The sequence below is a fragment of the Bos taurus genome, chromosome 9 (assembly GCF_002263795.3).
Source record: "Bos taurus isolate L1 Dominette 01449 registration number 42190680 breed Hereford chromosome 9, ARS-UCD2.0, whole genome shotgun sequence".
NCBI lineage: Eukaryota > Metazoa > Chordata > Mammalia > Artiodactyla > Bovidae > Bos > Bos taurus.
Genome location: NC_037336.1, coordinates 86,814,862 through 86,836,903, shown reverse-complemented (window position 1 = coordinate 86,836,903; position 22,042 = coordinate 86,814,862). Strand labels below are relative to the sequence as shown.

General features: G+C 37.6%; 1 protein-coding gene and 1 long non-coding RNA gene across 6 annotated transcripts in view; one reads left to right on the top strand and one right to left on the bottom strand.

The window, feature by feature from the left end:
* KATNA1 (katanin catalytic subunit A1) overlaps positions 1 to 20,089 on the top strand; it is a 34,709-nt gene extending 14,620 nt beyond the window's left edge. For all 5 annotated transcript variants that reach the window (XM_059889600.1, XM_005211032.5, XM_059889599.1 and 2 more), the window contains 8 exons: positions 3,394 to 3,574; positions 6,573 to 6,694; positions 7,987 to 8,092; positions 9,311 to 9,469; positions 16,525 to 16,651; positions 17,167 to 17,301; positions 17,860 to 17,986; positions 19,728 to 20,089. In XM_059889600.1, the coding sequence (XP_059745583.1) occupies positions 3,394 to 3,574; positions 6,573 to 6,694; positions 7,987 to 8,092; positions 9,311 to 9,469; positions 16,525 to 16,651; positions 17,167 to 17,301; positions 17,860 to 17,986; positions 19,728 to 19,926 (1,156 nt within the window). In that variant the 3' untranslated portion in view covers positions 19,927 to 20,089. The remainder of the gene's footprint in view (positions 1 to 3,393; positions 3,575 to 6,572; positions 6,695 to 7,986; positions 8,093 to 9,310; positions 9,470 to 16,524; positions 16,652 to 17,166; positions 17,302 to 17,859; positions 17,987 to 19,727) is intronic.
* Positions 15,274 to 19,732, bottom strand: LOC132346135 (uncharacterized). Its single transcript, XR_009495872.1, has 2 exons — positions 18,716 to 19,732; positions 15,274 to 16,849 (listed from the first exon to the last, which is right to left on the bottom strand). It is a non-coding gene; the product is annotated as an uncharacterized lncRNA (long non-coding RNA).
* Positions 20,090 to 22,042: the final 1,953 nt, after the last annotated feature.

Below are 22,042 nucleotides of genomic sequence, written 5' to 3'. Positions count from 1 at the left end.
CTTTTATTAAAGTTTTTTTTTTTTTTTTTAATTTTTATCTTGAATTCAGAGTGGTGCCTGTCAGTAGTAATAGTTCAGTAAATTATTTCTCGGGTGAATGAACAGCAGTAAGAAGTGGATAAAGGGACTTTCCTGGTGTTCCAGTGATTTGGACTCTGCTTCCACTGTAGGTGGCACAGGTTCGATCCCTGGTCAGGGAATTAAGATTCTGCAAGCCATGTGGTTTTGCCCCCCAAAAAGTAGATTAAGTGTGGTACATTTTATGTGACTGACTGCCATCTAGCCATTAAAAGTCATGTGTGAGGTAATGATGGAAAGGATACTAAAAATGCTTCATGATACAATGAGTAGAGAAAAATAAGAGCATTTGTATGTATGTGTGTGTTAGGCACTTAGTCGTGTCTGACTCTTTGTGACCCCATGGGTGGTAGCCCACCAGGCTCCTCTGTCCCTGGGATTCTCAGGCAAGAATACTGGAGTGGGTTGCCATTTCCTCCTCCAGGGAGTATGTATGTGTAATGGTTCCAGTTTTGTTTAAATGAAAGGCAACTATAAGAAAATAAACTAATATGTTAAGTGGTTAACTCTGGATAGTGGGGATACAGGTGACTTTTACCATTTGAGCTACTCAAAAACGATGAGAATCTGCCTGCGATGCAGGAGACCAGGGTTCTAACCCTTGTTGGGAAGTTCCTCTGGAGAAGGGAATGGCAATTCACTCCGGGATTCTCGCCTGGAGAATCCCCATGGACAGAGGATCCTAGCGGGTCTAGTCCATGGGATCGAAGAGTCAGACACAACTAAGTGACTGACACACACACACACACACACACACACACGTGACTTTTTCAAATTCTTTATTACTTAAATATATTTCAGTGTCTATTTTTTTTAAAGGGAAAAAATATGTATTTTAAAACAGTATCCCTACTTGGCTACCCAAGTTTCTAAATTCAAAATTGAACCCCCATCATTCCTTTCATAAAAATCAGTACATTGGTTTGGCTTTATCATCCTCCCAAATTCTCATTTCTCAATATGAAAGATATCTAGGGGTCTCTTTTTTCACAGTGTGTCTTTTATACTTTTATCATCACTCCATAAGCTAGGCTCTCATCTTATGCCTTGATAATGCCTCCCTGCTTTTTGTGATTCTTTCATCAGTGTATCTTATTCATTATGAGACTGGTCTTTCTAAAACCTTTTCAATGACAGTCAGCTAACAGCCAAGCCTCTTGAACTGGTGATATTTAGATCTACTTACTGAACCAGCTTATCTGTTCAGTATCATCTTTTTTTTGTTTGTTTTTAGTTCATTTTTCATTTATCAAAAAACATTTATTTGTTTGGCTGCACGGGGTCTTCGTTGCGGTGCGAGGGCTTTCTCTAGCTGTGGCAGGTGGGGGCTATTCTTCATGGTGGTGAGCAGGCTTCTCTTTGCAGTGGCTTCTGTTGTTGCAGAGCACAGGCTTAGTTGCTCCGTGTCATGTGGAATCTTCTGGGACCAGGAATTGAGCCTGTGTCCCTGCATTGGCGGGCAGATTCTTAACCACTGGACCACCAGGGAAGCTCCAGTATCGTCCTTTAGTGTTTATCGTTGTATCTTTATAGTTTGTCTTTATGACCTTTATGTAGATTAAGCTTATCTTGCTTTCTTGCTTTTCCTCATTCATTTTCTTATCTGCAGTTGTACCATCTTATTTAGGTCAACTCCTAAAGTAGAAGGGTGTTTCCAGATCCAGTTTGCTTTGTGTCTTCAAGAGGCCATTCCCATTGCCACAGCACTAGGTCTCTTTCACATTTTCTGGTATATTTGCCTAGTCTTGTGTATCTTCTTTCTTAACTCTACCTGAGGTATTTGAGTACAGGACTCCCCTACCATTTTTATTGCTCATCTTACCCCAACCAAGTCTAGAAGCATAATAGTAGGAGCCTAATAAGTATTTGAGAGATCTCAATTCTGCCACAAAAATAAAGGTGAAGTGATCTACATAAAGGCAAAGCACCATACATGAGTTCTTGTAACTATCCATAGCCAGTGCTTGTATCGGGTTTTTTTAATGGAAAAATGATTCGGATCAGATCAGTCGCTCAGTCGTGTCCGACTCTTTGCGACCCCATGAATCACAGCACGCCAGGCCTCCCTGTCCATCACCAACTCCCGGAGTTCACTCAGACTCACGTCCATCCAGTCAGTGATGCCATCCAGCCGTCTCATCCTCTGTCGTCCCCTTCTCTTCCTGCCCCCAATCCCTCCCAGCATCAGAGTCTTTTCCAATGAGTCAACTCTTCGCATGAAGTGGCCAAAGCAGTGGAGTTTCAGCTTTAGCATCATTCCTTCCAAAGAAATCCCAGGGCTGATCTCCTTCAGAATGGACTGGTTGGATCTCCTTGCAGTCCAAGGGACTCTCAAGAGTCTTCCTCAACACCACAGTTCAAAAGCATCAATTCTTCGGTGCTCAGCTTTCTTCACAGTCCAACTCTCACATCCATACATGACCACAGGAAAAACCATAGCCTTGGCTAGACGAACCTTTGTTGGCAAAGTAATGTCTCTGCTTTTGAATATGCTATCTAGGTTGGTCATAACCTTCCTTCCAAGGAGTAAGCGTCTTTTAATTTCATGGCTGCAGTCACCATCTGCAGTGATTTTGGAGCCCCGAAAAATAAAGTCTGACACTGTTTCCACTGTTTCCCCATCTATTTCCCATGAAGTGATGGGACCAGATGCCATGATCTTCATTTTCTGAATGTTGAGCTTTAAGCCAACTTTTTCACTCTCCACTTTCACCTTCATCAAGAGCCTTTTTAGTTCCTCTTCACTTTCTGCCATAAGGGTGGTGTCATCTGCATATCTGAGGTTATTGATATTTCTCCCAGCAATCTTGATTCCAGCTTGTGTTTAAAATGATTTAAAAAAATGATTAATGAAAAATGATTAAATTTTATTAATTAAAACATGAGAACTATGATATATTCTAAATAAAATGGTACCAAGCTGTGTGTATGTTAGTACATAAATGTGATTTCTACACCTTGCTTTGTTCTTTTTCGTTTGATAAAACTCCCTTCTCTGATTATTTTGCTCTCTTTTCAGTTTTCAAGAATCAAGCTATTTTTTCATTTATCCTTGCTATACAACAGGTGTTTCGTTTCAAAAGCGAGGTGGTAATCACTTGCCTTCCTTTGTTTCTGCCATGTAACCATACTGCACCACAGACATGTCCAGTTTCAGTGCTGGATCTTAGCTTTCAGTGACCTGCAGTTCTGTCTTGTGTTCAGTTATTGCCATTGCTTCAAGTCATAGATTGATTTACACACTGTGTGTGTTCCTCTATATTTGTACCAACTCCAAGAGTTGATTATGAGTTTCATGATCTTGTCTTTGATTAGACCATCACCAGGACCTAGAAAGCGCCAGTCTTCTCAGTACAGTGACCCTAAACCACAGGGTAACCGTCCAAGTACAGCTGTCAGAGTTCACCGTCCATCCACACACAATCTTCACAATGACAGAGGGAAAGCTGTTCGTAGTCGGGAAAAGAAAGAACAGAATAAAGGAAGAGAAGAAAAGGTAAATGTTACTGATTTTTATAAGTTAAAAAGTTATTTATTAACCTTAAAAGTGAAGACTGTACAAATATTAATAATTTTTAGGAATTAAATCTGCTACTGTAATAAAACCATAGTCACACTGCACCTGGGGTAGGATTTTTCCTACTCAGTATTCAACAAATATTTTTGGTTGCTTTTTGTAACTTTCTATCTTGGTAATAAAGAAACATATTCTTTACCCATTTTTACCGTTTATTAATATTTTACCCTTTTTGCTTTATCATTTACTCTCTGTATACTTGATCTTTCCTGAAGCATTGAGGGTAGGTAAGTGTAGGAATCATGCCTTTTTACCCTTAAATATTTTAGTGTTGGTTTTCTAAATACTGGGACATTTTTTTCATACAAACACAAAGCAGTGATCAAAAATCATTAATTTTGCATTGATACAGTACTGTTATCTAATCCACAGACTTCTGTAAAATTTTGCCACTCTAATAATGTCATTTATAGCCCCCCCCCCCGCCTGCCAGGACGCAATATAGAAGCATATGTTGCATTTGGTTGTCACGTTTCTTTAGCGTCTTTTAATGTGAACATTTCCTCAGCCTTTATCTTTTTTGGCCTTTTTAAAGAGTTATTTTGTAGAATGTTCCTCGGTTTGGGTTCACCTCATGTTTCCTTGTGATTAGATTAAGGTTGTGCGTTCTTGGCAGGAGTGCCACTGAAGTGAAGTTTTGTTCTCCTCAGCGTATCATATAAGGAGGCACACAGGGTGTTTATTGCTCTGTTACTTGTGATAAATTGGATCACTTGGTTAGGGTGGCGTCTGCCAAGTCTCTCCACTATAAAGTTACTCTTTTTCCCTTTATAGTCATTTGTGGGGAGATACTTTTGAGATTATATAAATATCCTGTTTCTCATCAAAATTTTATTTGTTTCAGCATCCACGAGTTCTTGCCTGAATCATTTACTCCTCTGACAATTGAAAAATCATTTTCTAATGCTATTATCTCTTCTTTAATTAATTGACTTTGAATTGTAAGAAAAAGCTCTATCTCTTCCCCTTTATTTAATTTTATCTATATGGACTCATGGATTTTTATTTTATTCAATGAATTAAAATTTGTTACTATCTTTCTGATGCTTAAATTGTCCAGGATTTGAGGAGCGGGAGACCCTTGAAGCTGGATCTTAAGTCTTTTTAACATGTACTCACCATTCTCTGACAAAATAGTGTGTTCCAGGCTCCTCCTGTATTTACCCTTGCTTCTCCAGGAAACAAGGTTCCTGTTAGTTCCTGTTAGTTCCCTGGTTCCTGTTAGTGAGGAATGAGCTTTATAAACCGGGATTTCAGTGCTAGTTAATATTATTTGAATGCTTACGCTCCCTTGCAGTAAGAAGCAGATAGGACTCTAAGAATTTAGTTTCAATCCTCTCTCTTCCACCTCCCCACTCCCTTGACTGAGGCACATACCTAGCCTGTGAAATGGTAAAGCACCGGATCATTTGTTTGGCTCGTTGTACCAAAAGGCCCCTCCACACCACCTGGGCAAAGTAAAAACTGGGTTATAGCAAATGTAAAGTCCCCAGTGCTGTTCTTCTCAACCATCTAACAGTCTATGCTGAGTTAGTCTACTCTTCTAAACAGTCGCTGTACAAGCTGACTTAAGAAAAGGAAATAAGAGCACAGAACCAAGACTCTTCAGAGAAATGTCTCTTCTATAATGGGCAGGTCTGTTGCCCATTATACAAATGACTTTTTTTGGTTACTGTTGAGTTTTAAGAGTTTTTTTATATATTCTAGAGATTAGTTCTTTGTCAGATATATATTTTGCAGATTTTTTTTAAGTGTGTAGTTTGTCTTTTCATTGTTTTAGCAGGATCTTTCACAACGCAAATGATTTTAATTTTGGTAAAGTGCAGTATTTCCTTTTATAGAATGTATTCTTGTTGTCAAGTTCTTAACCCTTTGCCTATCCCTAGATCCCAATTTTTAAAAATTTTTTTCTTAAAAGTTTTATAATTTTATGTTTTACATATAAGTCCATGATGTATTTTGAGTTGATTTTTATGTAACGTGTGAGGCTTAGCTCAAGGTTCATTTTTTGCCCATACATATTCAGTTGCTCCAACACCATTTGTTGAAAAGGATTGTTGAAAAGCTCAGGGAATTATATTCAGTATCCTGTGATAAATTATAATGGAAAAGAATATGAAAAATAATATATATATGTATAACTGAGTCACTAGGCTGTGCAGCAGAAATTAATACATTATAAATAATATATATTTCAATAAGATTTTTATACCATTCTCAAAAATTTGGGGGGAATATTCGTGTGGACCTGTTTATGGGCTCTCTATTAGGTTTCATTGAGCTGGCAGTCCACCCAGTGTTCAAATAGATGTTTTTGTGTTTCTCTCAAAAGTTTGAGATATCCTGCAGTGTCCTGTAAGTTTGTCATTGTGCCTTGGAGTGCTTTAGCATGCAGCTTTGTGGCCCTAATGACTGACATCACAGAGGATGGGAGGAAATCTCTTCTAAGGGATGAGGTGTCTCTTGGGGGAATATGGGAATAATCAAAAAGTGTTTTTGGAGCATCAGTAGGAACTGAGTAGGTGTTAAAGATTGACCTATTATCTTACCTAAAGAAACCATCTGTCCTTAACCTTATCTCTTCTAAAGCTTTGAGATAAATATACATATCTAATATTCACTAGTGACCACAATTTATCTCAATATTAATTTTTTCTGTTGTCAGTTCATATGCATAATATTTTTGTTTAACACGATTGTCATACTTTTTACATAAAAATAAAAATTCAGTATGAAACTCTGATGTTGATGTAGAATGATGACTTAACAGTCTTTGATTCTGTCCTTATTACTTGTACTGTTACATTAACTTTTATAAAAATGTCACTTGAGTCCAGTCTTTCTTTCTGATTCATAGAAATGAAATACAGTGTTTGAGTTAATCTTAAGCTCATGTTTTTTTCCTCTGTTTGTGTAGAACAAATCACCTGCTGCAGCTACAGAACCAGAGACAAATAAATTTGATAGTACTGGGTATGATAAGGACTTAGTAGAAGCTTTGGAAAGGGATATAATTTCTCAGAATCCCAATGTTCGATGGTAAGTTATAGCACAGCAAAACAACTGGATGTTGCTTTTTGGAACAGAAATGGGCATGCGCTGAAGATCAGTCTTTGAGGATAGAACCAGAAGACACATAATGAAAGACTTCACTTTGATTCAGGCTGTACCAGTTTTTGTTTAAATTTTTTAATTTAATGAAATAAATAATGAAACTTTTATTAAATTTAAAAATCCTATGTACAGAATGTCAACAAGATCACAAAAATTTCATCTTCTTTTGGGGACATTCTTTAAAGGTAAAACGGCAGTCACTCGTATGCGTATGTATTGCTGGTTATCTTTAGGTTTATACAATACATATTGCTCCTATATCCTCTTACTTAGGGCAGTGGTTCTCAACTTTATTAATATAAAATTAGAAGTTTGGGATTAACATATTACACACTGATATATATGAAATACATAATCAACAAGGATCTACTATATAGCACAGGGAACCATACTCAATATTTTGTACTAATCTATAAGGGGAAAGAATAAAAAAAAAAAAAAGATGCTCTATGTATATTTAACTGGATCACCCTCCTGTACACCTGAAACTAACATAACATTGTAAATCAACTATACTTCATAAATTATTAAAAAATAGATACTATATCTAATTGAACTAAAATTTATCACAAGTTCTAAAGTTCCATTTCCCACAAAGTTAGGCACATTCAGTTATATATTTTTTGTTAAAACTTTATTTTTAGGTGCAGTTTTGGGGATATTTTAAAATATATTATCACGTCATGTATCGTAATATATTATCACGCCATGTGTACTCGTAGTTGCAGTAGTGGTGGTCTTGTGGTTGATGATGATTTTGTGGCAATTTCTACTAACCTTGCTGTCCACCTCTTGGTAGAGTAGGGGGCGAAGCAGCTGAATTACAACCTGTGTCTGCTTTCTGCTATGTTTATTCTTATGTTTGTTTTTTAGTGGGCTCATTATTTCTAAACTATGGAATTTATGGAATGAGCATTTTAAGAACAGAAATTTATAATAAGATGGCATAATAATAAAGAGTAGGCCTATAGACCTGTGTTCTCATTCACCAAGCTGAAAATCATCAGTGCCAAGACTTGAAGATGCAGATTGTGCCCTGTGTGTGTACTGGCCGGTGTGGCAGGAGCTCGTCACAGTGTGTTAGTTCACGCGCGCCTAGGAAGAGGCTTCACGTTCTGTCGGCAACATAAAACCATGTGCTTTCAGTGACTCTCAAGAATGACTGCACTGAACTAAATATGTGGTCTAAGGTTTTAATCAAATATCTTCTCTTTCAGGGATGATATTGCTGATTTAGTAGAAGCTAAAAAGTTGCTTAAGGAAGCTGTGGTGTTACCAATGTGGATGCCAGAATTCTTTAAAGGCATTAGGAGACCATGGAAAGTAAGTTTCTTACTGTTAACAACATTGTCAAAGCAAACGGCAAATGCGTTGTGTAGAGAGCCAATATTTACCTGTGTTGACGGAAGGGGGAGTAGAACGTAGAGCAGGTACAGAAAAATTTAAATATGTTGTGTTATTCAGACGAAAAACTATTGCAAGGTTTCCAGAATAGGAAACAGATGCAGTGTGATCTTTGAAAAGATATACACATAGCAGATTTATAATGAACTTAGCAAATATGAACAAGTTGCCTAAATACAAAAATACTCCATTTTACATGTTGTGTTGCAGAACTTGTATCTGTATTTCTTGGAATTGTTCTTAAGAAATTAATAAGACGTATCTGCATCTAATGAGTACTCCTTTTTTAAAAAGTTTATTTATATATGGCTTCACTGGGTCTTCATTTCTGCACGTGGGCTCTCTCGAGATGAAGCAAGCTGGGGGCTGCTCTAGTTGCGGTGCCCGGGCTTCTCATTGCGGTGCTTTCTCTTGTTGCAGAGCACGTGCTCTAGGAAGGTTCTTAGGCTTCAGTAGCTGCAGCCCGCAGGCTCGGTTGTTGCGACTCCCGGGCTCTGGGGCACAGGCTTGGTAGTTGTGGTGCCTGGGCTTAGCTGTCCTGTAGCATGTGGGATTTTTCTAGAGCAGGGATTGAATCTGTGTCCCCTGCTTTGGGAGGCGGATTCTTTACAACTGAACCACCAAGGAAACCTTAATGAGTACTTCATAAAAGTCACACGCTGATCTGAAAAGTATCCAAATAACTCCTGGATTTGGGAAATGTGCTAATGGCTCGCTCTGTACTTGTTTTTTGGAATTCTTCAAATGCTAAGTAATAAGCAAGATACAAAATTCTAGACATACCTTGAGTTACAACCATGTAAAAAAAAAAAATCAACTAATTTGTTTGAGCAAAAGGACTAGCAGGAAATATATCTAGATCCTAATGGTACGTGTGTTAGGGTATGATATCAGTACTATAATATTGATTATATTTTTTCTCATCTCTTAGTTCCAAATTTTTAATAATGTGTAATTACCTTACTTTTGTAATGCAAAAAATAAATTTGTGATAAAATATCCTTCTGTTTATCTTTGTCTTTAACTTACCTCAGTATTACGTGTAAGTTGGTTGAAGACTGATTCTTAATAATGGAATTCTTGTGAATTAGAACAACGACATACAAACCTTTGCTGACACTGTTATATTCCCAACAGGGAGTGTTAATGGTGGGCCCACCTGGCACAGGAAAGACCCTCCTTGCTAAAGCAGTAGCAACGGAATGTAAGACAACATTCTTCAATGTCTCTTCATCAACTCTGACTTCCAAATACAGAGGAGAGTCTGAGAAGCTTGTTCGTCTTCTGTTCGAAATGGTGAATGCTTGAGACAACTCTAATGATTCTTTACTTCTAGAAGGGAAGAAAATTAATTGTAACTAACTCCATGGTGTAGAATCACCAGGCAGGATGCGCTTGTGCCCAGGGTATGGTTCCTGTGCCCTTGAAAGAAAGTGAAAAGGAAAAAGTGAAGTTGCTCAGTCGTGTCCGACTCTTTGCGACCCCATGGACTGTAGCCTGCCAGGCTCCTCCATCCTTAGAAACTTTTTACTAACATGGATTACTTGTGTTTCTCTTTGACTCCTTTTCTCTGGAGGAATGGCTGTTAGCTTACAGACATGCTTATGCTATGGGATCTGCGTTACTGATCTGCTGCTATAGGAATGTGAAATTATTATGTTTTTTAAGCCAGGCTTCGTTTTAATATAGTAAATTCAGTATTGGTAAATAATGGGGAAAGGTGAAAATCACAAGTAAATATGGAACTGAGATTACCTCTGATCTATTCACTGTATCAAATACCTGGAATTTAATGACATAATCTTTGAATTCAGTTCTTTGCTTCTTCGAGTTTCTTTTTCTTTCTTCCACTGCCATTCATCTGAGTATCAGTAGACAAAATATAATTCAACAAGTTCTGACTGAGTGGGTTGAATTCAGTAGCTTTTAGACTTTGGACTTTAAGTTTCACTTAACTGTTTCCATCTTACCTCATTTAAGAAATTGTTTAGTTATATGCATGAACACAGAGTTGCATTTATTATATAAATAGTGACAAAGATGTACATTCTTAGTCATGGTGGCCAAAATCTTAGATGATCATGCTAACATTATACTACATCTTCCTTCCTAGGCTCAGAATAAGACAAAACAAAAACCCTTAAAATTTAACGTTATCCATTTTCTGTAAAGGCTTCTTCCTGTTTCAGTTCCCATTTTTTTCTCCTTCAACTGTGATAATTCATAAGGCAGGATGTAAATTCTGACAGGTTCTTATGGATTATTAATAGTCCATCCCACAGTAGGTGTCTGATAGAGAACCTCTTAAATAATTTTGAAAAATTCTCTTCAGGGGAAAAAATTACCAGTATTCCAGAATAACTTGGTGTTTAAAAATGTAAGCTCAGTAGAATGAATGGCTAAGTATGGGGTCATTAGAGTCAGATGGCCTGGTTTAGATCCCACTTCTGTCACTTTCCCAGCTAGCTACCTGTGGGAGAATTCCTCTCCTATTGCTCAGTTGTTTTATCTATAAGAGGAGGACAGTAATTTAGGACCTACCTCTAATGTTTATGCTCAAGCTGGAATAAACATTGCAGGGAGAAATAACAATAACCTCAGGTATGCACATAACACCACCCTTATGGCAGAAAGTGAAGAGGAACTAAAGAGCCTCTTGATGAAAGTGAAAGAGGAGAGTGAAAAAGCTGGCTTAAAGCTCAACATTCAAAAAACTAAGATCATGGCATCTGGTCCCATCACTTTGTGGCAAATAGATGGGGAAACAATGGGAACAGTGACAGGCTTGATTTTCTTGGGCTCCAAACTCACTGCAGATGGTGACTGCAGCCATGAAATTAAAAGACGCTTACTCCTTGGAAGAAAAGCTATGACCAACCTAGACAGCATATTAAAAAGCAGAGACATGACTTTGCCAACAGAGGTCTGTCTTGTTAAAGTTACAGTTTTTCCAGTAGTCATCTATGGATGTGAGAGTTGGACTATAAAGAAAGCTGAGTGCCAAAGAATTGATGCTTTTAAACTGTGATGTTGGAGAAGACTCTTGAGAGTCCCTTGGACAGCAAGGAGATCAAACCAATCAGTCCTAAAGGAAATCAACCCTGAATATTCATTGGAAGGACTGATGCTGAAGCTGAAACTCTTAATACTTTGGCCACCTGATGTGAAGAAATGACTTACTGGAAAAGACCCTTATGCTGGGAAAGATTGAAGGCAGGAGGAGAAGGGGACAACAGAGGATGAGATGGTTGGATGGCATCACTGACTCAACAGACATAAGTTTGAGCATGCTCTGGGAGTTCGAGATGGACAGGGAAGCCTGGCGTGCTGCAGTCCATGGGGGTCGCAGAGTCAGACACAACTGAGCGACTAAACTGAACTGACCTCTAATGTTTGGAGGGTGGATTCAGCCAGTGCACTTCAGCTGCTTAATATAGACCGTGACTCATAAGAACTCATTAGTATTTACTATTACTGTTTAAGAATTATTTGACCACCTATTAGTATTAACTACAAAAAAAAAAAAAAGAATTATTTGATTATTTTTTTAATGTAGGGAGTTTATTTTTTACTGTATTTTTTTAATTTATTTTTTTAAATTGGAGGATAATTACTTTATAATACTGTGTTGACCTCTGCCATACATCAGTATGAATCAGCCATAGGTATATAAGGTAGGGTTTTGTATTGAGGAAAAAGGACTGTTTTCTTCTATGAGGGAAAGCCTCTTACAAAGTGCTAATTTGTAGTATTTCTTTTTATAGTGCAGTTTATAAAATGTATCAAACAACTTATTTTTTACTGGCTTCCCTGGTATTGCCTAGGAAAATCTTAACCATCTTTAAATCTTATCTGGAGGGTGCTACCTTGAGCTGCTCACTTGATCAGAGGTTCAATCACAAACCAGTGCCTGCAGTTTAGAGCTCCTGCCTCTCTGAATTTTGTTTATGGCTCCCTTGAAACCAGCTTGATTTTCTCCTTTTCATCATGTGGACTCTCTCAAGGAGTAAAATTGTACTGCCTCTTATGTCTTGGTTTTGACTGCTCTGCAGATGACTGCCTCTCTCTTATGTGCCCTGCCCCACCAGAATCTCTCAAAGTGAGCATGGCTCAAGGCCTCTATTTTGAATAAGCCCACTTAAATATTATCATTACTATTTTTAATTAATTTATTTTTAACTGAAGGATGATTGCGTTATGGTATTGTGTTGATTTCTTCCATACATGGACAAATACTGTTTTTTAAATGATTTATTTTCAGTTGCACTGGGTCCTTTTTGCTGTCCAGGCTTTCTGTGTGCTGTGAGGGCTACTCTCCAGTTGCATTGTGCAGGCTTCTGGTTTCAGTGGCTTCTCTTGCTGTGGAGCACAGGCTCTGAGGCTTGGTAGTTGTGACTTCCAGGCTTAGTTGCTCCATGACCATGTGGAACCTTCCCAGACCAGGGATCAAACCACTGTCCCCTACAGATTCTCGCAGGCAGATTCTTATCCACTGTAGCGCTAGGGTAGTCCCACTTAAATATTAAAATCTGTCCAGGGTTTTTCACATGAGTTGGTACAGACACTTAAAAACTTAACTGTATATTGTTTTGTTATATTGTCAAGAACTTTCATTTTCAAGTGTCAGAAATCTAATCCCGGGTGATCCAGTGGTTAAGATTCTGCACTTCTAATGCAGGGGTCATGGGTTCCATCCCTGGTTGGGGACTGTGAGCCCACATGCTGCAGGTGCAGCTGATAAAGGGGAAAAAAAAGTAATCAAATCAATTTAAACAATAAGAATAGTATGTTGGGTGACATAACTGGGAATTATCAGGTTACGTTTTAGATTTTTAGGTCTAGCAGGATCCAGCAGTTCAGATGTCCTTGGGAATTATTTTTGTCTAAACATTTGGCTCTTTTTACCTCTGGGTTGACTTTGACATTAGCAGATCCATATGGTGACTAAGATCACCGTTAGAGGTTTAAGTCTTATTTTTGTTGTCCTAATGGTAATCCCTGAGAATTAGTCCTCATTTCTCAGTTGTTCCAGCAAAACTCCGGTGATTAATGTTTGGCCTTGCTTGAGTCACACGCTTGTGCCTAGACTCTCCTGGGACTCCAGCAGAGGTTGGCCTTACTTGAAGTAGTGGAGTAAGAATGAGAAAGAGATGATTTATGTACAAATGAAAAGGAGAGCTTCTCTTATCATAAGAAGGGGTGCTGCGCAGGCAGAAGAAACAGTTGGTGTCCTCTTCCACATCTCTCTATGATATTTTCCCAGGTCATCCAAACCCAATTTTAAGTGTGCCACATAGCCTCTGCTTTAATTTAGACCTTTCTATGTACCCTTAGTATGGGGGAAAACTCAAATCTAGTAGTTTTTGCTTGAAATTTGATTTTGTCATTGGTTCTGATGGTTGCTAGCTAAAATTTCAGTTACAAATTTTCTTGCATGTTTGCTTTTTTCTTTCCCTCCATCCAGTTTATCTTCCCCCTCTGTTTCTTGAAAAGAAAGTACCAAATTGTTTGTACATAGTGCCTAAAAATCCAAGTAAAAAGATACCTTAATTTAAAATGGTATTATCCTTTTGGAGCAAATCAGTTCAGTTCAGTCACTCAGTCGTGTCTGACTCTTTGCGACCCCATGAGTTGTAGCACGCCAGGCCTCCCTGTCCATCACCAACTCCCGGAGTTCACTGAGACTCATGTCCATCGAGTCAGTGATGCCATCCAGCCATCTCATCCTCTGTCGTCCCCTTCTCCTCCTGCCCCCAATCCCTCCCAGCATCAGAGTCTTTTCCTATGAGTCAACTCTTCGCATAAGGGGGCCAAAGTACTGGAGTTTCAGCTTTAGCATCATTCCTTCCAAAGAAATCCCAGGGCTGATCTCCTTCAGAATGGACTGGTTGGATCTCCTTGCAGTCCAAGGGACTCTCAAGAGTCTTCCTCAACACCACAGTTCAAAAGCATCAATTCTTCGGCACTCAGCTTTCTTCACAGTCCAACTCTCACATCCATACATGACCACAGGAAAAACCATAGCCTTGACTAGACGGACCTTTGTTGGCAAAATAATGTCTCTGCTTTTGAATATGCTATATAGGTTGGTCATAACTTTCCTTCCAAGGAGTAAGCGTCTTTTAATTTCATGGCTGCAGTCACCATCTGCAGTGACTTTGGAGCCCAGAAAAATAAAGTCTGACACTGTTTCCACTGTTTCCCCATCTATTTCCCATGAAGTGATGGGACCAGATGCCATGATCTTCATTTTCTGAATGTTGAGCTTTAAGCCAACTTTTTCACTCTCGTCTTTCACCTTCATCAAGAGGCTCTTTAGTTCCTCTTCACTTTCTGCCATAAGGGTGGTGTCATCTGCATATCTGAGGTTATTGATATTTCTCCCGGCAATCTTGATTCCAGCTTGTGCTCCTTCCAGCCCAGCGTTTCTCATGATGTACTCTGCATAGAAGTTAAATAAGCAGGGTGACAATATACAGCCTTGACGTACTCCTTTTCCTATTTGGAACCAGTCTGTTGTTCCATGTCCAATTCTAACTGTTGCTTCCTTACCTGCATACAGGTTTCTCAAATGGCAGGTCAGGTGGTCTGGTATTTGGAGCGAATAGATGACTGAAAATTCAAGTTTTTAACTAGGAAAGAAACTGAGATTTTAATATTAGGATTTTCCAAGTGAACAAACTAAAAGTAAATCTGTACTTTGGAGGCATTATCTTTCAGCACAGTGCCTGTTCAAGGGTACTGTATTGTAACCTCATGGTCAGAAGAGTTGATGGACCCAGTACAATTGCATGGTCAAGTCTGTTGTGTTCATTTGCCATTGTGGACTTCTGTTTTTAAAATGCTGTTTGTTCACTTAACGCTCTGTTTTGAGAAATCCTTGCCATCATTTAGTTTCAAGCTTTCTTGTGTGGTGATTCTGTAAGTGTGGATATTTCATTTAAAAAATGATTAACAGTAAATATTAGTTACTATAATAATATGCTTCTTATCAACTATACTCCAATAAAAAAATAAAGTCTACTAAAAACAAAAAAAACCCACAAAAATAAATAGATAAAATGCTGCTTCTGTCTCCTTTAAGAAAAGGGTGATACTACTGAATCTTATACAGCTGTTTATTAGGTTAATACTTGACCAGTGGATCAATCTCCCCTGTCCTTTGATTTGAGGAAAAAGAAATGCATTTAAGGTACAAAAATAAACTTGGGGGATATTATTCAGCCATTAAAGAGAATGAAGTACCGTACATGCTATAACACAAATAAACACTGAAAACATGCTGAGTGGAAGAAGGCAGACACAAAGGCCGCATGTTGTATGATCCCATTAATTTGAAGTGTTCAGAAGAGGCAAATGCACAGGGACAGAAAATAGATCAGTGGTCACCAGGGGCTGGGGAAGAGCAGTGGGGGTTATTGGGTGGGGGAGGCACTGAAATGTTCTGGAATTGACAGTGATGATGGTTGCATAATAGTATTAATATGCTGATTACTGAATTGTGTACTTTAAAATGGTTTAAATGATGAATTTTTTGTTATATGAATTTTATCTTAGAAAAAAAAAGGCCATTTTTATTGACTCTTCTAATTGACCCTTGGAGAATGTGAAGATTAATCTGCATGTAACTTATAGTTAGCTCTCTGTATCCACAATTCCTCTACACCCTCAGATTCAACCAGCCTAGGTAGTAATATAGTATTTACTACTGAAAAATATCTACATGTAAGTAGACCCATGCAGTTCATACCTGAATTGTTCAGGGGTCAGCTGTACTTGTATTAGTCAAATGAAAAATGGCAATTTACTTAGAATTCCTTAGAGAGAATTTATATTTATAAAAATTTAAATTTAAATATATTTATACATTATATATATAATACTGTATATATTTACATTAAAATAAATTTACATATAAACAAAATATTAAAATTTAAATATATTTTAAATATTTTTAAAAATCTATGTGATATTATTAATATAGAAGGTAGTGGTTCTCTTTAACAAAATTTTTCTTCAATTTTAGAACACTTGTCAGTATCTATAAATGTCTTCCCACTATTGTTATCCGTATCATTGTAATGTACAGGATAATCCTGTATTTATATGACATATATAGCCAATTAGAGTATTGAATAGTATAGAAATTGCCGTATAATATTTAAGTATACAATAAGTCTGTATTAGAAGCTGTATTTTAGCTCTTCCAATTCTCTCCTCTCTCCTCAGTATTAGGACAAGAGGGAGAGATGCACAGTGTGGGAGGCTCCTCCACTCTTTTTTAAGCGCTTAACTGTAGATTACTTTTAAATGGAATTAAAAACCTGGTGTTGCCTGGTTTCTTCCTGCAGGCTCGATTTTACTCTCCAGCTACTATATTTATTGATGAGATAGACTCCATTTGCAGCCGCAGAGGGACTTCTGAAGAGCACGAGGCAAGCAGAAGGGTGAAGGCCGAGCTGCTGGTTCAGATGGATGGTATGCGTGTGTACAAGCATGATAAGCTCCACGCACAGTGCTGACCCCCAGCTCCAGTGGCCAGGGGCTGGTGAGGAGGCCCTGGAGATCGACAGCAGTGAACTGGGCATGCTGACAGTGGGGACACGCCGGAAATAACGGCCGTTCTTCACTGAGCACCTTTTGTCACACACGCTGACCTCATTCTTAGCCACGAAACTGAAACAAATGCAGATAAATTGGCCTTAGAGGGGGATATGTATGGTTTTGAAGAATTTTTTAAATTATTACATTGTTTTGCTGAACTAGTCTTTTTATTAAATCTGTTTTTGAGTCATATTTTCTGCATGCTGCAAAAACTCATTTTTCTTGAACTGCAAACTCACACATGTAACCAGTTTGCTTTGTAAGTCTTAAGGAGGCTTGATGATTACATTGCTTTTAACGTTGTGCTAAATATTTGAGGATCTTTAAGTATTTGAGCTTTGCTTTGCTTTGCTTTTTTTTTTTTTACTATGTTCTTACCCTTCCTCAAGGTGTTGGAGGTGCTTCTGAAAATGATGACCCTTCCAAAATGGTTATGGTTCTGGCAGCTACTAATTTTCCCTGGGATATTGATGAGGCTTTAAGACGACGTCTTGAGAAAAGAATCTATATTCCATTACCATCAGGTATCTTCATTTGAGTCAGGAAGCTCATGTTAACTTTTATTTTTTTAATATTTTTTTATTTTATTTATTTACTCAGCTGAACCAGGTCTTAGTTGCAGCATGCGAACTGTTAGTTGCAGTCATGTGGGATCTAGTTTCCTGACCAGGATTTGAACCCAGGCTGCTTGAATTGGGAGTGAGAGTCTTAGCCACTGGACCACCAGGAAAGTCCTTCATGCTGAGTCTTCAGTAGTTTTGCTAAATTTTGAAGTTTGGTATTACTTTAAAAGACAAACCAGTTCAATTAAAAACATAAAAACTAAAAAAATTTCAATTAAAAAAAGTTTTTTCAATTAAAAATTTAAATTTAAAAATAAACTAAATTCAGTGAGGAATAGCTGTTAAATTTTTTAAGCAAATGAGCTCTAAGAATTGAAAAACAAAAAGTAGACTGGAGAAAAATAGAACATTGTTTATGTTGATATTTATGTTTATATTGATTTATATTTCTGTATATGTTTATATATTTTTATATATTATGTTTATATATATTCATTTATATTTTGTTTTTCCCAATAGCAAAAGGCAGGGAGGAACTGTTACGAATAAGTCTCCGTGAGCTGGAATTGGCTGATGACGTTGACCTTGCGAGTATAGCAGAAAACATGGAGGGTTATTCAGGTGCGGACATTACCAACGTGTGCAGGTATGAATTATTTTCAAAGTATAGGTTTTTGTTTCTGGTTCTGGTTTTGTTTTTAGGAAGCATAGATTTTTGTCAGTGTAAACTTCTGTTATGAAGTTTTAATGCTAAATTTAGATGAATAAAGACCCACATTATATAACCTAGTCAGAGACACACGTTTTGGCATTAAGCTAGTGTTAGCTGGTGCTAGTTATCTTGTTTGGTTATCTTGTATGTCACTGAAGACTGTGGTTCATTTAAAAGCTACACGTTCAAGAAGGTAGTGTTAAAACAACTGATATAAAATAGATAACCAGTAATTGTCTTGGATTAGAAAAAAAAGTTTTAGGTTTTAACACTTTTTATTTGCATACTTTAAAAAGTGTACATTCTAGTAATTAAAATCATTTGAACAAAAGAAACTGTTATACTGGTTACACTGCATTTTAACACCCATGGGACACCTTGGACCAGTTGCTTTTTACTCTAGATTTCACTGCCACCCCTCCCAGCTTCCTCCTTCACCAGCATGTAAACTGGTTTTCTTCCCCACTGGCCAGACAGGCAGATGGGAGAGGCAGGAATGGCCTTCAGCCCTCCTGTAAGTAGTTCTCCTTTCTTTGACATGAAAAGGGCAGCACAGTCATTTAAATTTGATCCACACTCTGCATCTTACAAAATTAAAACAGCTAAAAGTAAAATAAGAAGGCAGAGCTTGTGGAATGTATGGTGCTTATTGGCGGCACACACCTTATTAAAACTTGCCTGCTTACTTCTGTTGTCATTTCTTTTGAAAGCAGTGGATTTTCCTCTTCCATTTATTTTTGTCTTCAATTTTGACTTACCAAATTTTATAATCTCAGCCATATCAGGTATGTCAGATATGGTCGCAGAGGAAGCAGAGCGAGGCATGACTGAGCAGAGTCCAGTCTGCACGGTGACTGCTGCAAGTGCCTGGGTTAGAAAAATTAACATTGGTGCATTCATTCAGTATATTGTTCCATAGGAGACGTAGTCCAGTATAGATTGATTTGGCACATCAGAGGGGAGTACAGTCTCATTTTCAGTGAAGTGTCATAAATGTGATAGGAGTATCAGTAACAGGAAAAGATGGTCTCTACTTCAAAACGTTATTGAAGTAGCTTTGGACCTAATCTTAGTATTAGCTTGGACATTATTAGGAAGGTACTTGACTGCACTGGTTTACTCACCTCCAAAGTAAACATTCTATGCAGGGCTGATGTGAGGATTAGCAATAATGTGTGTATGAAACCCTTTGTAGCTGTCGCTTTGCACACGTGGTGGCTGCTGTTAAGGATCAAACTGGGTGAAAGCAAGGAGGTAGTTGAATCTGAAGTTTCTCCTTAAAAAAAAAATAGCACTAATACAGAGGAGGGGAAAGGAGAGACCACTTGACTGTTTAGTTTTTCTTACACATGCAGTAGAAAATATTTAATTTTCCAGCCAACAAGTTCTCTCCTGTCCCTGTGATGCTTATTCTTTATGGTACACCTTTAATTAAATTCAGTTGCCCTCATGTTATATCCTTCTACTACTTCTTGGGCTTTTTGCTCAGATTTAACTGCTAACAAAACAGCTCAAAAACAGGCCTAATTGTCCAATACTAGATTCTGTGCAGTACTATTATGTATATATAATAATTACAGAATAACACATGCACTGAAAAAAATCTTCTGTTCACAGTTTTGTATTTGCCTAGCACATCATTTTATGGTTTTTGTCTTTTTAATTTAAAACCTAGGGATGCATCCTTGATGGCAATGAGAAGGCGTATTGAAGGTTTGACCCCGGAAGAAATCAGAAATCTTTCAAGAGAAGAAATGCATATGCCTACAACTATGGAGGATTTTGAAATGGCTTTAAAAAAGGTTTCAAAGTCAGTATCTGCTGCAGACATTGAAAGATATGAGAAATGGATATTTGAGTTTGGATCATGCTAAATTCTCACATGTAAACTGTGAGCAACCTTGCATTAAGTGTTTGAATAATTAAATGTAGTATTTCATTGCACCAAGCGCTATATTTTTTTAAACTTTCGTTATGGTAAGAGTGAAAAAAAAGTATGATTCTGAATAAAGGCAATTTTTTCAAGTTACAAGCAAACTTGTTTTACTTTCGCATTACTGTGTTTCTCTTTCACTGACAAGTGTACCAAAAGTGCTGTTACTTAGCTTGCAAAACTGTCTGTATGCGCACGTGCGAGTGTATCCTCTTCCCCTGCCTGTGGCTGCTGTTGCTTCTGAAGAATAAGACTGGCTCTAGCTCTGTAGGTGCCAGGGGATAACTCAAAGTCCCTGAACATTTTTACACAAGTAGCCGGGCGGACCACACCCAGTGTACTTTCCTTCCTGCCTGGTGTTATGGCCAGTTTACCTCCTCATTCTGAGAGAGCTTTAAAGGCCCCTTCATTTTACTGTGCAATTTAAAAGGAAAAAAAAAAATATATATATATATATATATATACATACACACACATCTGTACAGTCTTGCCTGCCTGACTGTATTCTGCCCACATGTAAAAGGCTGCACTGTAGGCAAGAAGCTACCTTTATGTTTGTGCTGCTCACTGTACTCTTAAAAGTCACTAACCCATTACTCATGGATGCAAAGTTAAATAAAATAATAATTAACAGTACAAATATAAATGAAATAAAGAGTAATGGTATAAAACTTTAGGTAAGATTTCTATTTATAATTTCTTGTAAAGTAATACTTTCTGTATCACCCCAACCATAGAAAACAGAGCCTCAGGAAGCCCGCATGATTTGCCACGGTCTCAAGTATCACGGGTAAGGAGAGAAGGCAGGCTGGGAACTGCTGACCGCAGCGCCTGTGCCCTCCGGTGAAAGCCTCCTACGTTGTTCTCCTCACAAGAGGCTACAAGCTTATGCTTAAAGGATGAAATAAGACCCTGTCATTGTTGAAAGTTAGAACTGGTGATTTCTAGCAACTTAGTGAAGAAGGATATAAAAAAATAAACTGTTAATTGCTGGGTGACTTTAGGATCAAATTGTAAACTATATTATTTGTCTAGAAGATGGACATAGTACATTACACAGGGCTGTTATTCCTTATTAAAAACAGCTAGGCAAAATGAATGACTCCTTTACTAACTATCATTCTTCCACTACACGTACCTATTTATAGCCAAAATTGAAGGTGGTTTTAAAATCGAGTCATTTCCTTCTAAAGTGTTTTAAATGATGCTTGCTAAATCACTTCAGTCATGGCCCAACTCTTTGCAACCCTATGGACTGTAGCCTGCCAGGCTCCTCTGTCCCTGGAATTCTCCAAGCAGGAATACTGGAGTGGGTTGCCATTCCCTTCTCCATCTTTCCAACCCAGGGATCGAACCCGTGTTTCCTGCGGCTCCTGCATTGCAGGTGGATCCTATACCACTGAGCCACTGAATAAGCCATTTAAATGATGGGTTACAATTATAAAAAAACTTAAAAAAAAGAATTTTAATAGAACAGAAAGTAAAACATGGAGTAAAGGTAAGAACTATATATCCTAGATCATATTGTAAAATATACGTCAATATGGGTGATGGTTAAAAAAAGACCAAACATTATTGTAGGGGAAACAGGACTATACTTAGAACCACAAGAGCAAAGCACATTCTAATTTGGCAACATTGGTGGACTTACTAACTGATGTGACCCTTGGTTTCAGCCAGTGTTATGAAAGGAGCTCTTAGAAGTAACTCACATGGGCAAAGATTTTATTGCAAAAACATTGTACTTTTATCTTCAAAAAAAAAAGTTTATTTTTAGAGTGAGAACATGTCACTATTTTAAAATCCTGGTTCATTCAAGGTAAGTAGTCTTGGTACAGGATACAATCAAATCATGATATACACACTTCAGTGATTTTTATACTGAGTCACATACTTAAGGCACATTTTACTGAATAAAAAAATAAGTGTTAAGTTCTTGAGCTTTTAAATTAGAATTTCATAAAGTGCTTTTCAAAAGTCTTATATATTATAGTAATTAAGTGTATATAATTTCCTTAACAAAGGCACTTTGAAAAGGATTGGCACGTTGGCATTTT